Genomic DNA, 15,048 nt, shown 5'->3' with positions numbered 1-15,048 from the left:
TAAATGTGGCCCTTTCTGATTCTCCCAGTTGTTAATGTTGTCTCTTCTATCCCCTGGTCAGACTAACTTTGAATTTATTTTCTATGTACTAGTCTTCCTTGTACCCTTCCTTGATCCCAAGTAGACTGCAAGCTCCACAGAGGCAGATATTTTCTCACTTTTATATTTATATTTTCAGTATCTAGCCTAGTGCTAGACAGTTTAGAGTACAAGTTCAATCTAAGGCAAAAATGCTAATGCAATTTTGGACTATAGAAAGAGAGGCATAGCTTTCCACAGCCACATCAGGAATGTTTCATTTCTGGGAGCTACTGTGTATTAGGAAGAACAGGGATAAGCCAGAAAAGTGTCCAGAAGTAGATGATCAAGATTGTGAAAGGCTTTAAGTCCATGCAGGAATATGGAAGTTAAAAATGGAGAAAAGAATAAACACTTGGTAGGGGATAGTTCAGGAAGGAGGAGATATAATAGGTGTGTACAAGTTATATGAAAGGCTTGCAGGTAGGAAACAGCAACAACTATAAGTTGGCTAGGAGAAGAATTTAATTTTGATGTCTAGAAGAGTTTCATAATAATTAAAAGCAACCAAAAGAAGAAGCTAGATGATGCAATGGGTAGAATAATAGTTTCAGAATCAGGAATACTTGATTTAAAAATCTTGTCTTAGAGATTTATTAGTTGTGTGACACTGGGCATTCACCTAATTTCTTAGTTTCTTCACCTATAAAATGGAAATGATAAAAGTACTATTAATAACAACTCCAAAGACAAAACTAAAATGAATTAATATTTTTAAAGCACTTTGCAAATTTACTAAATAAATGGAAGCTATTATTTTAAATGGGAATCATCTTGTTTGAGAAGGTTTCCTTCACTGAATGTCTTCAAGAAAGTCTAGATGACTGCTTATTGAAAGAATGTTTTAGATGCAATTCTTTTTCAAGCATGCTTTGGACTGCTGATGTCTTTACAATTTTGAAATTCTGAATTGGCTGAGCTATATAACAGGATAATATGTGAATATGAAACTAGCTTGAAGGGCTGGACCCAAAAAGTAATGAGGAATTATCCGTATCAGTTTCGTTGACTCTTTTAAGGATCTATGCTTGGCACTGTTATTTCATTTTTCTGGCAAAGACATAAAGGAACAGATGAAATAAAATTTTTAGATGACAAAACCAAAAAATTTTGATCTCAGAGATGTGAGGACAAACACATGCCTTCCCAATATGGGTTCAAGTATATAGTATACTAATACCTGGTAAGAGAATAGTCCTCTACTGCAAAAATTCCAGGTATTTGGCACTTTAAAAAAGTGATTAAATGATAAAATGCTGGTATTAGATGGATCTTTGTTTGAAAATAAGAAATGATGTTTCCCCTAAGTGTAACTTCAACAGTAATTGTTTGAGGCACAGTAGAAGTAACCATATTGTAAGATTTCCATGATTACTGAAAGCACTATATATGTTTGTGGGAAATGTTAACATCTGAATACTTGAAAATGACTTCAGAAAAATGAGACAGAATCTTAAAACAATGCCTGTTTGCAATCTGTCCCATGAAATCTGTTTGGCTTCAATATCAAAAACTTGGTAATCTGTTTCTTGATGTGATTGTATATATGATTTCTTGTTCATATACTATATCAATAAAACTCAAGTCTAATAAAAAATTCTCACCACCCTTTTGTTAACTTTTTGTCAGAACTCTCCACTATGGCCCTTATAGGTAACTATGAAGCATGGCATAGTTCATAGCTTCAATGTGCTATCTAAGTCCCTCTACAATGACAAGTCAGTGATTCAGTAAAGAACACAAAATGTGGCAAGTCCTCAAAGAGACATGAGTATGAGGTTCATCTTACTTGCCTCTTGAGGAGTTACTATGTGGGTCAAGAAGCAACAGTTAGACCTGAACAGGAAACAATTGATTGCCTCAAGATTGAGAAAGAAGTTGTATATCACCTTATTTAACTTACATGCAGGGTATATCACATGAAATGCCAGGCTGGATGAATCAAAAGCCAGGATTAAAGTTGCCGGGAGAAATATCAACAATTTCAGATATAAAGATGAAACCACTCTGATAGAAGCAAGTGAAGAAGAGTTATGAAGCCTCTTGATGAGGGTGAAAGAGGAAAGAATAAAAACTGGCTTGAAGTTTAACATTAAAAAACCCCCCAAAACCTCACAAAGATCATAGTAACTATTCCCATTAGTTCCTGGCAAACAGAAGAAGAAATGGAAGCGGTGTCAGATTTTATATTCTTGGGCTCAAAGATCACTGCAGACAGTAACTACAGCCATGAAATTAAAAGATGCTTTCTTAGAAGGAAAGTTAAGGAAAGTCTGGGCAGTACACTAAAAAGCAGAAACATAATTTTGCCAACAAAAATCTGTATAGTCAGAGCTATGGTTTTTCTAGCAGTAATGTGTGACTGTTAGAGCTAGACAATAAGGGAAACTGAGTGTCACAAAACTAATGCTTTTGCATTTCTGGAAAAGACTTCTGAGAGACCCTTATATAGCAAAGAAATCAAATCAGTAAATATTTTAGGAAATTAGTTTAGACTACTCATTCAAAGGACAAATACTGAAGCTGAAGCTTTTCAGTTTGGCCACATAATGAAAAGATAGGACTCATTGGAAAAGATCCTGATTGTGGGAAAGACTGAATTAAAAAGAGCAGAAAACAGCAGAGTATGAGATGATGAGCTAGTGTCAAGGAAGCAATGAACATGAGTTTGGACAGACTTCAGGAGATAGATAAAAAAAGAAAGGCCTTTTGCACTATGGTCCATGAAGTCACAAAGAGTTAGACATGAGTGAATGTAAAACCTCTTCCTTCTCCCCACCAAAAAGGCCTGTCTCTGAAAAATTCTATTTTAGATTTTATAGGAAAATTGACAATTGAAAATGAGGTTGGTAATAGGCAAGAGAACCTGGAGAATTTCATTTTCTATATAGAATTTTTGTCACACTTTTCAATGGTAACCACACAATAGAAGAAATGTAGAATCATACCCACATTAAGGAAACTTCTCTTTGGGAAATTTAAATAATATGGTAGTGCTTTTAAAACACTCCAGAGCCTTATCTGGATCCTACACAATCTGCAAACGACTTAAACTATTTAAAACAGGGGTTCTCAACTTTTGAGGGGTTGGGGAGTGGTGGTACTGATCCCCTTTTGGCAATATGGTGAAACCTTCTGACCCTTTCTCAGAATGTTTTTTAAAAATAATTCATAAAGAAACAATAAAATTCTGTTACAGGTTAATGAAAATAAGGATGTAATATTTTTCACCTATATTCATGGACCACATAAAATATATCCACACACACTCTAGGTCTTTAAGAACCCATGAATTAAAAGTAAGTCACTTTGATTAATGAGCAAAAGCCTGACTAATGATGTCCCCATATCCTGCCATAATGGCATAACACTTTATATCTATGACCTCTCCTAATTTCCAATTCTTCCAAAAAGGATTGTATTTCCATCCAAAATTAGGATCATAATTTTTAAGATGGAAGGGTCCCCTTTAGAGGCCACAAAATCTAATCTACTTGATTTACAATGGATAAACTAGATACTAAGAAAGGTACAAGGAAATTAAGTGGCTTACTCATAGAGTAGTAAGAAATGAGTTTTACTAAGATTTTCATGGCTCCAGATCTAGAGCCCCATTGTCCACTACACTGATTGTTTTGTGTGTGTATATTTATTCTATGTACTACTCCTAGTATGACATAAGCTTCTTGAGGACATGGAACAGGAAACATGAGGACATGTTTCACTTTTCTTTCTTTCTCACCAATGCTTAACATAATGCCTGGCAGGCGCTTATTAAATGGAATTTTCCTTCTTTTCTTCCTTGATCTCTGTCTGTGACAGTGTAAATAACCTTGTAAAGTTTTATTATTTTTTTGTTAACCAGTCATGCTTAACCAATCCAGAAGATCTATTGAAAATTACTCAACACTTACGACTTTAGATACTAGGGTAAAACATTTATTCACCTATGACCAGTTCTCCCAATTCTGTTACTGTACTTATGTAATAATTGAAATGGATTTGACAAATATAAGAATTTTTAAAATTCTTGTGGTTGCCATTTATAAAAATTAACTCAAGTCAAAATTCTGTTAGTAGCTTTAGTAGCTTTATTATAGCAAGATAGAGACAGTAAAGGGGGAAATGTAGGAGGGAGGTAGAAGATATTGCCTAGATAAATTAAGTAAGTCTGGATCCGAGTGCCTCCCTGAAGAGAGCATCTTACTGAAGACAGGAGAAGAGCCAAAAGGCTAGTGTCTCCAGCCAGGGTCTCCTCAAGTCAAGTGAGTCACCAAAGCTGAACTCCTCAAGCCACCAACACAGAAGTTGTCCAACGCAGAGACACCCACACAGCAGAAAGACTCAGAATCCCCTCAGCTGGCTTTTATAAGCAGTTTTCTCCACCTCACTTCCTGTCTCTCTGGTTTCTAGTTCCTTTCACTGTGGGTTGGTCTATCATATCTCAGGAACCAATCATAGTCTCCCAATTTACTTGCACTGTTGGGAGGGGGGAAGGCAGTGCTTGTGGTCTTTTAGGACTAAATGGTAATGACTAAATAAGTGTGAAAGGGGGGGTGACTCCAAGTTCTTGATTAATTAAGTTAAAATAAACAAAAAGGGTTTAATTTCTCTTTCACACTTAAATTAAGGATGGAAATACAATTTGTCTCTAATTTCTAAATAAAGGTAAAACCAGCATAAGGATGTAAACTGCTATGTTATTATATAAGAGAGGGAGAACCAGTCAATCTGCACATCAACAGGAAAGCGGACAGCTTAGTGGACCCTGTCCAATGGAATCCTCTTTAATATTAGTTGACCATTAGCCCTCCATGCATATAATTCAGATCACCATAACCAAGTTATCACCAAGATTCTGTAGTATTTTTTGGCCCCATATGCATGCCTTGGCCAATGAATGGTTTGAATTAATCTTTATGCTTTCTCTTGCATGAGAAAAAGGTACATTGCCAGTCTGGTTGGTTCTATGTGAAACAACTTAGCTGCCAAAAACCAACTTATTCCATGCAACTCTTGTCTCTTAAATATTCCACAGGAGGCCCATCAAATCTGCTGGGGCGGGGGGGGGGGATTTCTATGCCTTTTTCTAGTTATATGGGGTTTCTGATGATATCCTTTAAATCCCCATGTCTTACATATTCATTGTGGTATATTGGTTAAATTGGGATTTTGACTAAATAAGAGTTATAAAAAAGTGGTCATCAATTATTATCCCTTAAGTCAGGAAAAGTGTTACCAGCTTTTACCAATGCTGTTTAACTGGACTATTAGTAAAAAGAGGGAAACATGGAAGGGAAAGAGGTAAGGAGACTGTCTATCCTACCCTAAATGCTGATCTGGTGAAATGAAGCTTGATCCCCAACAGAGTTCCAATCTCCATGTGGGAATCCTAGTCACTCACAAGCAAGTCAGGCAGGATCCAGGCAAGGTCCCAATGCAGAAAAACCCTTGTGAGCTAAGCTCACTGGGACAGCAGTGAACCAAACAAAAAAGTCCCCAACTCCAAGAAGTTCCAAAGTAAAAAGTTGAAGTCCAGAAGCCAAAATATCTAGTCAAAAGGCCCAAAGCTCCAAGTCGAAGTCCAGGTCCAAAAGCCCCAGGGAGCCATCCTCCAAAGAAGTCTCAAGGAGAAGTGCCTTAGACAGGAAGTTCAGGACTTTTTATAATCCTTTCCTCACATCACTTTCTGTCTCTTCCCCCCTTTATGGGAGCCAATTGCAGTCTTTCAATTTGCCTGGCACTGCTGGGGGTGGGAGTAGGGCGGAATGGGGCACTGGAAGGAGGCTAAGGTACTAAGTAGGGGTACTTAAGTTTTTGATTGATTAAAAGTTGCTGATTGATAGAGTTTGATTCACTCTTCACAGTGGGAAATATTTTATTGCCTACTCACACACATCATTAATGTTTCTGCTGCTGTCTGGATGACTCACAACTTTATTTAGTCTAAATATCATAGTATTCCATGACACAGCCATATTTTATCAATGGAAAAATATTGATATTTTTTGAAAGGGGACTTTTCCCAAGGAGAATCATTAAATGGACCACAATTTTCCAAAAGCAATCTAATCTGTATTCACAATCTTATTCAGTTTGGGGCCCAGTTTACTATTCATTAACAGTGTTATGTTCAAGATAGACCAATTGTAAAGACTTCACTTGTCCACTTGGTTTTCTTGTGTGGATGAGTAGGCTGAGCTCTTTAGAAAGCTTATGGATTCAATTTAGAAGATTCTCTATGTTTTGAACCTTAATGTACTCAACAAGTCATTTGTAAATATATCAGTAGAAACTTATCTTCTGGTAATCTTTTTTATTTGGAGCCTGCATTTGACATTATCCTTGATAGTAGTGAACAGGTATGACAACCACCAATTTCCTTGCCTTACGCTTTGGTTGTAATTAGTGATCAAGAGGATTGCCAGAATTTCCTTTATTGTTATATCTTTCAAAGTAATTTTGTATGATTTTTGACACGGGCATAGAAGGCAACTGATCAGATGAGAGCCTTTTGGACACTGTTTTGCTTTACTGAAGCTAATGTTTTCTTATAGTGAACAATCAATAAAAAGTACGAGGTTGTACCCTCTGCATCTTGATATAACTGCAGAGTTGTGCACTATTATGGAATATTGCTTATTAAAACCTGTGCATGCTTTTCTCAGATTTTCATCTAGGACACTCTAGATGAATGTGTAGATTATTTTAAGTAACTTTTTAAAGGTGTTATTTTTTTGGTAATTTTTTTTGGAAACGAGGCCCATATTTTTTTTCAAGGATTTTGCACCCTTCTCCTCTTGGAATATTCCTGAGATATCTTGAGAAGCAATCTGTTAGTGCCTTTGAAACTGTCATCACCAACACAATTTCTTCTATTTACAACTAGTGCAGTCCAGCAATTCTTAGTGTATTTGTGTTCTATTTTCTCATGAAAAGCATTGATGACTGTAATGTTAAGACTACAAATGTGAAGATTGCAATGTTGTTGATAAAAAAGTTTATAGATCTTTTCCAATTTCCCTCTTTTTAATGTTTTTTTCTTTCATTTTGATTCTGAAACTCTCAAGGATATTATGTATTAGTTAGGTTTCTAGGCATATTTTCATTATATCTGTTTTTTCAGTCCTCCAACTCTTTTATTAGGTGATACAATGTCACATCATACCTACTTTTAACTTAGGTAAATTCAACTACAAATATTGGGAGAGGGGAATAGTTGGGAAGAGAAGAAAGGGAGGGAAAGTAGAAAGGAAGAAAAGAGGGAGAGAGAATAATAACAATTTAAAACAGCATGGTAATTTTGTCTACCCTTCCACTTAATGAAGTATATTCCCTGGAATAAACAGAAAATGGGAGCATGAATCAGTTTTGTCGGTGTTCCTACACACCTCTCACAATGTAAGTATCCTATCATTATTCCATGTGACTCTGGAGTATCTTCTTCATGATGCCCACAATAGGTGGTATCTATTCATTCAGCTTAAGTTGGTGGAGCTAATGAGAAAAATATCTTTAGATGGCTTTTCTAGAATTCCTGGAAAGTTAAAAGGCCTCTGTTATGTTTCTAATGACTTCTTCATACTTTTTCTTCTTGCCTCATTGTGAAGTAGGAATAGATAATAATATGGTGGTTCAATCGCTCTAATAAATAATCTCTAATATAAGCACAATTAGATGATACCCTGTCAAATGTATTTGCCCTTAATCAGTTTTCCTGCTAGGTAAATCTTTACTTGTTTTTGTTTCCTTTTATTTGAATAGCAGTACTAGTTCATGTCTATCTTTCCTTTTCAATAGCTTAGGTGGATTATCTTTCAAAATAAAATTTATAGGGGGCAGCTGGGTAGCACAGTGGATTGGGAGCCAGGTCTAGAGATGGGAGGTCCTATGTTCAAATGTGGCCTCAGACACTTCCCAGCTGTGTGACCCTGGGCAAGTCACTTAACCACCATTGCCTAGCCCTTACCACTCTTCTGCCTTGGAACCAATACACAGAATTGGTTTCAAGACAGAAGGTAAGGGTTTAAAAAAATATAAAATTTATATTCAACTGTTTTCATAGCAACTAACTCATATTTGTTTGCTCTGATATAGATTTCCTCATTTTAAAGAACATCTATGTCCTTTTTAACCACAACTGTGTAAAGATACTATTGTATTTTATGGATAATTTAAAAGATTTTTACATAGAATGATTATTTTCGCTTCATGTACTTCCTCAATTCTAACTTCTAAATAAGATGAAACTTCATTGTGGTCAATCAACAAACATTTATTAAGCATTAATGATGTTCCTGGCACTAGGATAGAAAGAGAGACAAAAATAGTCCTTGCTCTCAAGGAGCTCACAGTTTAATGGGTAAACATGCAAATAACTATGTACAAATATATTCTCAGGGTAAAATGAAAATAATCTCAGAAGTTAGTTACTAGCACTAACTGAAAGTCTTTTTGTACTGGGTAGGATTTTAGCTGAAGGAAGACAGCAGGTGGAGATGAGGAAGGAGAATATTACAGGCATAAGAGATAGTGAAAATGTACAGTGAGGAGATGGATCAAGGAGGGCACTGTCACTGGATTCTGGAGTACGGGGACATGAGTAAAGAAGACAAAAATAGTTTGGAAGGGACAGTTTATTTAAGGCTTTAAGAGCCAAAAAAAAAAAATTAGGACTTCGTTCTAGAAGTAACACATTAGAGTTTACTGAATGGAAAGATGACAGTTAATACTATTTGAAAGGCCACTTCTATAGCTGAGTGGTGGATGACCTGGAGAAGTCAGAAAGCTATTTCAATAGTCCAATAATCAGATGATGATCCTAGTGTAGTGGCTCTATATGTGGATAGAAAAATGGTGTCAGTGTCCAAGGAACACATGTAAATGAGGGATATCACGAAGTCAGAATCTACAAGACAACAGTGTGAATTTCTGCTGGGAGAGTATAAAGAGTTGAGACTGAAAAGCCAGTATGTAAGACTAGAGGTCTGGGAGGTGTCCTCAATATATAATTCTTAATCTGGTACCATCAAGCTATGAAAAATTTTATTAACTGGCTCAGATTTTAAACTGAAATTCTGGTGTTACCCTTGATTGCTGTATACTTCCCCTAGGCCAAGAGATCAAGAATTTTCTGACTGAGGCAGTTTTTACCTTTAACTTCCTAACTTGACATTCAAATTTCTTTAAGAAATGATGATCAGAAGGCATGTGGGTGGTTGTGTGGATGGAATGCTGGGCCTAGATTAAGGAGGACCTGAATTTAAATCCAGCCTTAAGCACTTACTAGTTGTGTGACCTTACAGAAACCACTTAACCTATTTGCCTCAGTTTCCTTATCTGTAAAATGATCTGGAGAAAGAAATGGCAAATTAGTATCTTTGCCAAGAAAACTTCAAATGGGGTCACAAAGAGTTGGGACATGACTAAACAAAAACAATTAAAAAACACAAAATATGGTGATCACCAGTGTTCATGTTTGTTCTTATAAGCATTTCCCATTTTACAGTGTAATTAGAGTTCAGATAGCAGTTACTTCAATGACTATTTTCTCATTGGCTTTCTTCTCTAATTTAGCATTAGTTGATCTGTGCTCTAACAAATGGACAGAGTGACTGTATTCAGAAAACTGATTAAAAATTACCCTGATACTAGTAATCAGTGGTTTACAATCTGTTGTATAGTCATTTTGATTTTCTGTTAATGGTATTTGGCACCTGTCCCATCTGGTGCCACTTGCCTGTCTTCTTGAAGAAATAATTCATCATATATAGGTATGAGGCTTCTATTTAGATGAAAAGCCTCTGGTCATGTCATTCCTTCCTTCTCAACCCTACTTGTCTAATTTCCCACCAAGGAGTCATCACCTATTAAAGCATCAACTCATTTAATTTAGAAAGGCTTATCAAGTTATGCATAAAATTTTTCTACTTTATCTTCAGTATGAGATACTGGTACATTAAAAACAATTAGCTTCCTAGTGGCCTTTTTTTTTTTTAAAGCTTATCACAACTGCAGAAATACAAAATAACCAAGTGTCTTATGAAAGTGTTCTTGTTTCACTTTCACATGATAAAAGCAACTACACTAACTTTTTTTTTAAAGGCCACTCAAGTTTCTTTTGAGTACAAAGCTACAAAGACTGCTGGAGAGGACTTAGCTAAAAAATAAGTGATTGCCTTTTTCTGGTATTTTGCCTTTGTTTTCCTTTTTAAAAACACATAAATACAACACAATCATTTATACATTTACCAGCCTGCCTAATCTAAGGAGTCAGGTGAGGAGAGGATAAAAAGAAGTGGGAAGAGAAGGAGAAGGAAGGAGAATAAGAAAGGAAGGAAGAAATAAACTCTGACACCTTGTGCACCTTCAGAAGTGGGGAGCAACAGGTAGGGAACTACTGCTAATGCAGAAGACTTAGGGCTGGTTTTGCCAGGCTCATCAACATGTTGCTTTCTCATAGCTTCCTGAACTGGGTCAAAGGTGAACCTATAATGAGCAACCTGGAAAGTTCCTGAGTGATATGGTGATTTTACTGTAGTTGTCATCAACAGATGACTTGATTTTCCAAAGGAAAAAGCTTGTCTATCAGTGGCCTGGATCAGATCTTGGAAGATGATGGGTGACCATTTCCACTTTGTACAAGTACTGTTACTAGAAAGTAGAACTCAAAACACCTTTAGTCATCAAGGGTTGCTCTACATTAACTGCTGAGTGAGACTACAGCCCAGTTGTTTGTTCTTTCTTCTTATATGATTGCTAAAAACCTTAGTGGTAGCTCCTGAGCAGCCCTTGTCAGGCAATGGGCCCCAGCAGATGATTCCAGATAATCTGGTTGGAGGAAGAGGTCAAGAACAGAGCCCATTTGTACAGTAGTTCAGAGAAGGATACTCTGAGGCAATGAAAAATTAGTGAATTATTTTCCCATTCTTTATTTGCTCCTCCAAGAAGAGCTTGTAAACAATCATTTTTGAGTGAAACTTGCTTTTTTCTTCTAGTTTCATTTCTATTTGCAGTGTCAAACACACACACACAAATACACACAGATACATAAATACACATATATGTAATACATATGCATATATATAATGTATATATGATTTCTTACCATAATATGATTAGTCCTTGGTTAATGGATCAGAATTTCATATACAAAAGGAAGGCAGGCATTAAAACTAACAGCTAAGAAAATGCTTACAATCTAAAAATTGTGGAATCTTTGCATGCTTTATTTTCTTCTCTGCCATCCTTCCAATGTCAGTATAAAAATAAAAAATTAAATTCAAATCCAATGTAGGGTTGGGAATGGAATATATTTCAAGCTATTTAATCCTTCTGAGACTAAGAACTGGATTCCCAGCTAACTAGAGATGGGATGGGGATGAAAGGAGGGAGGATAATCACTTTAGAGCCAGGAGAAAATGAATCAGCAAGTTTGTAAGTTGTAAGAAATAGAATTTTAGGGGCAGCTAGGTGGCTCAATGGATTGAGAACCAGACCTAAAGATGGGAGGTCCTAGGTTCAAATCTGGCCTCAGGCACTTACTAGCTATATGATCATGGGCAAGTCTCTTACCCCAATTGCCTAGTCATTACTACTCTTCTGCTTTAGAACCAATACTCAGTATTATTCTACGACAAAAGGTAAGGGTTTAAAAAAAATGGGATTTTTTACACTACAAAATTATCCAACTATAAAACTGAGTTAGTCACTATATATATGTACTCTAAATCTTTCTCCAAAAGCAAAAACACATTTTTAATCAAATAAAGTGATTAGACAATAGATTTAGAATGGGAAGGGACAATCCTCTTATTTTATAGATAAAACTAAAGTTCCCACAGAACATAAGAATTTATATGAATTTGAAAAACTAAATACTGAAAAACTAAATTGAATGTGAACACACAATGGTTCTAAAGAATAAATAAAATAAACCTCCCATTAATACTTTGAGTATTTGTCTTTTTCCTTGCCCATGATTTCACTATCACCCACAATTTGGGGAAGAAAAAGAAAAAAAAAAAGTAGAATTAAGAACTATATTTTGGTTAAGAGAAATGTGGTTTAAAATTTTAAAGCGTGAATTAAAAAAAATATTTGATCTTTCCTTTAGAAAAGCTTGAAAGGATATAGAGAAGCAACTATTTGGTTTTTTGAAAAAAAAATTTGTTTGCTTTAATGGACCCAAACTTGGAATAAAATGACCAAAATTTCACTGTTTTCCATATATGTTTTACTCCTGCACTAAATGTTACCATTTCCTTAGTTGATAAATTTCTTCTTTACCTTGTATTTGATTATTTCAAATCTGATCTAACATAGCCTTACTTGATTTATCATTCTGCAACATTTTTATACTTTTTAAATGAATCTGACCTATTAGTTTTGACTAAGTAGAGTGCAAAAAATACTTTGTGGGCTTCCTTTTTAAATGTGAAAACATACACATTATTTAGGTCACAAAAAACAGTAAAAAGCTCTTTATAATGTTGTTTGGCAGTGAGAAAAATGATAATGAAGTCTTAACAGTGCGAAAAAAACAAAATTAAAAAAATAATTTTATTTTATAATAAATAAAAGTGACAAGATAGTCTCAAAATTATAAAAATAGGTTAGCACAAAGTATTCATAATGGTTGTTTCATTTTTGTCAATAAGGGAGAAAGTTTAGTAAATCAAGTTAATTCATTATAACTTGTAAAGAAAAATATCAATATTTAAACTTAACTTTTTAAAAAGTATAAGAATGGAAGCAACTGGATGGCTCAGTGAATTGAGAGCCATGCCTAGAGATGGGAAGTCCTAGATTCAAATCTGGTCTTGGACACTTCCTAGCTATATGACCCTGAGCAAGTCACTTAACTCCCCAATTGCCTAGCCCTTACTGCTCTTCTTCCTTGGAAACAATACACAGTTATTGATTCTAAGACGGAAGGAAAGAGTTTTTTGTTTTGTTTTGTTTTGTTTTGTTTTATAAAGAAAGTATAAGAATGTATAGCATAGGGGGCAGTTGGGTAGCTCAGTGGATTGAGAGCCAGGTCTAGAGATAGGAGGTCCTAGGTTCAAATCTGGTCACAGATACTTTCCAGCTGTGTGACCCTGGGCAAGTCACTTGACCCCCATTGCCTAGCCCTTACCACTCTTCTGCCTTTGGAGCCAATACACAGTATTGACTCCAAGACACAGTATTGACTCCAAGACAGAAGGTAAGGGTTTAAAAAAAAAAAAGAATGTATAGCATATCATTGAAATGTCTTGACAAACTTTTAATTATTGATTTTGGGATTCCATTTTTGTGCTCTAATATATTTTAAATAGTTAAAATATTGCTTTTAAAAATAAAGAAATTGGGGATTTTCTTAAAATAAATCAGGAATAATAATTTGCCCCTTAACGGAATCCTAATTGCCATGATTAATTTTTCATTATTATGAACAATTTTCATAATATTTAAGTCTTTACATTTACTTCATAAGGAAAGCAACAACTAGAGACAATCTAATATTAAATGTCAACCTCCTATTACAGCAATAAACTGAGTACTATTGCATTCTCTTTAAACTATATAAAATTTAAAAAAAGAAATGAACATAGAAGAGGGAAATATTTTGGCTGGATCAGTAAGATTTATTTATTTGTTTGTTTTTTGGGCCCTTACCGTCTTGGAATCAATAGACAATGGGGGTTAAGTAACTTACCCAGGGTTACACAGCTGGAAAAGTGTCTGAGGCCAGATTTGAACCTATGACCTCCCATTTCTATGCTTGGCTCTCAATCTACTGAGCTACCCAGCAGCCCCCTTGGATCAGTAAGATTTAAAAGCAAATATAAGACACAGATGAACAATCATGAGGCCTCTTTAGCTGTATTTAGAGTTCCATACAGAAAAATACCTGTAGAAAAAAGCTAGGTGGCAAAGTACATAGAATACTGGACTTGTAGTCAGGAAGATATGAGTTCAAACCCTGCCTCAGACACCTACTAATTGTGTAACCCTGGCCAAGTCTCCTAAATTCTCTCAGTTGAGTTTCCTCATATAAAAATTGAGCATAATAACAGTACAGACTTCAAAGGGTTTTGAGGATCAAATGAGATATGTAGAATGCTTTGCAAATCAAAAGTCTACAGAAATGCTAGGCTTTATTCTTATTAATCACACTTATTCTTTTTATAATGCAAAAGTAGCAACACATGGAAAGGAAGAAAATAAAATCTTGAAAAAGTAATTGAAAACAGAAGAGGAAGCATAAATATATACTTAAAAATCATTGTCTGAGTTTTCAGTACTTCCAATACTAGCATCCTAACTATCTGTACTAGTCACGGGCTAAGAGCACAATTTACCATTAACGTTCAATTGTAGGCCTCAATATTTTAACCTTTAATAAAATGGCTTTATATATGAAAACTCTGGCAATTAGAACTCAATAGGTATAACCAAATCATAATTCAATCTAGAATCATTTTTGTAGCTATTTTTTCAGAATAATAAAGCACCAATACAGCAGTCTACAATGAGAATACTTTATCCTAATACAATTTCAGTAATTCCAAAATCTATAAATGGAAAAAAAAAACCACTTCATTCATGTATTTTAAGTTGCTTACCTTGTCAATCATTTTTCGAGCTTCTACTTCTTCACTGTTTGGATTTTCCAGTTCAATGGTGTAGGTGCCCTTGTCACTTTGGTCATCATCATTGTCCTTCTCAGAAGCAGACGGAATTTTAAACTTTTTATCCATCTCTTGGCTTGGTCTATGCCCAAGACTGCCTGAACTTCTTAACAATGATGCTTGTAGGAAGGGCACTGATGGCTCTTCTGATTTCTGTTTTAATAGTTTCCCATGTGGAACACCATGCCCTGCTCTGTGGCGTGCAGAGCTAGTCTGTAAAGAAAAAGAAACTGCTTTGGCATCTGCTGATGTGGGTTTTGCTTTCTCAAGTTTTGCATGTGATGTTGAATAAGTA

At 35.3% G+C, this 15,048-nt stretch overlaps 1 protein-coding gene across 28 annotated transcripts in view; it reads right to left on the bottom strand.

Annotated features, from left to right (window-relative positions):
• CEP170 (centrosomal protein 170) overlaps positions 1–15,048 on the bottom strand; it is a 177,441-nt gene that overhangs the window by 56,508 nt on the left and 105,885 nt on the right. For all 28 annotated transcript variants that reach the window (XM_007481532.3, XM_056814151.1, XM_056814153.1 and 25 more), the window contains one exon: positions 14,688–14,966. In XM_007481532.3, the coding sequence (XP_007481594.1) occupies positions 14,688–14,966 (279 nt within the window). The remainder of the gene's footprint in view (positions 1–14,687; positions 14,967–15,048) is intronic.

This window comes from Monodelphis domestica, chromosome 2 (genome assembly GCF_027887165.1).
Source record: "Monodelphis domestica isolate mMonDom1 chromosome 2, mMonDom1.pri, whole genome shotgun sequence".
Lineage (NCBI taxonomy): Eukaryota > Metazoa > Chordata > Mammalia > Didelphimorphia > Didelphidae > Monodelphis > Monodelphis domestica.
Note: the sequence above shows the minus strand (reverse complement) of the source record. Positions and strands in the feature narration are given on the sequence as shown.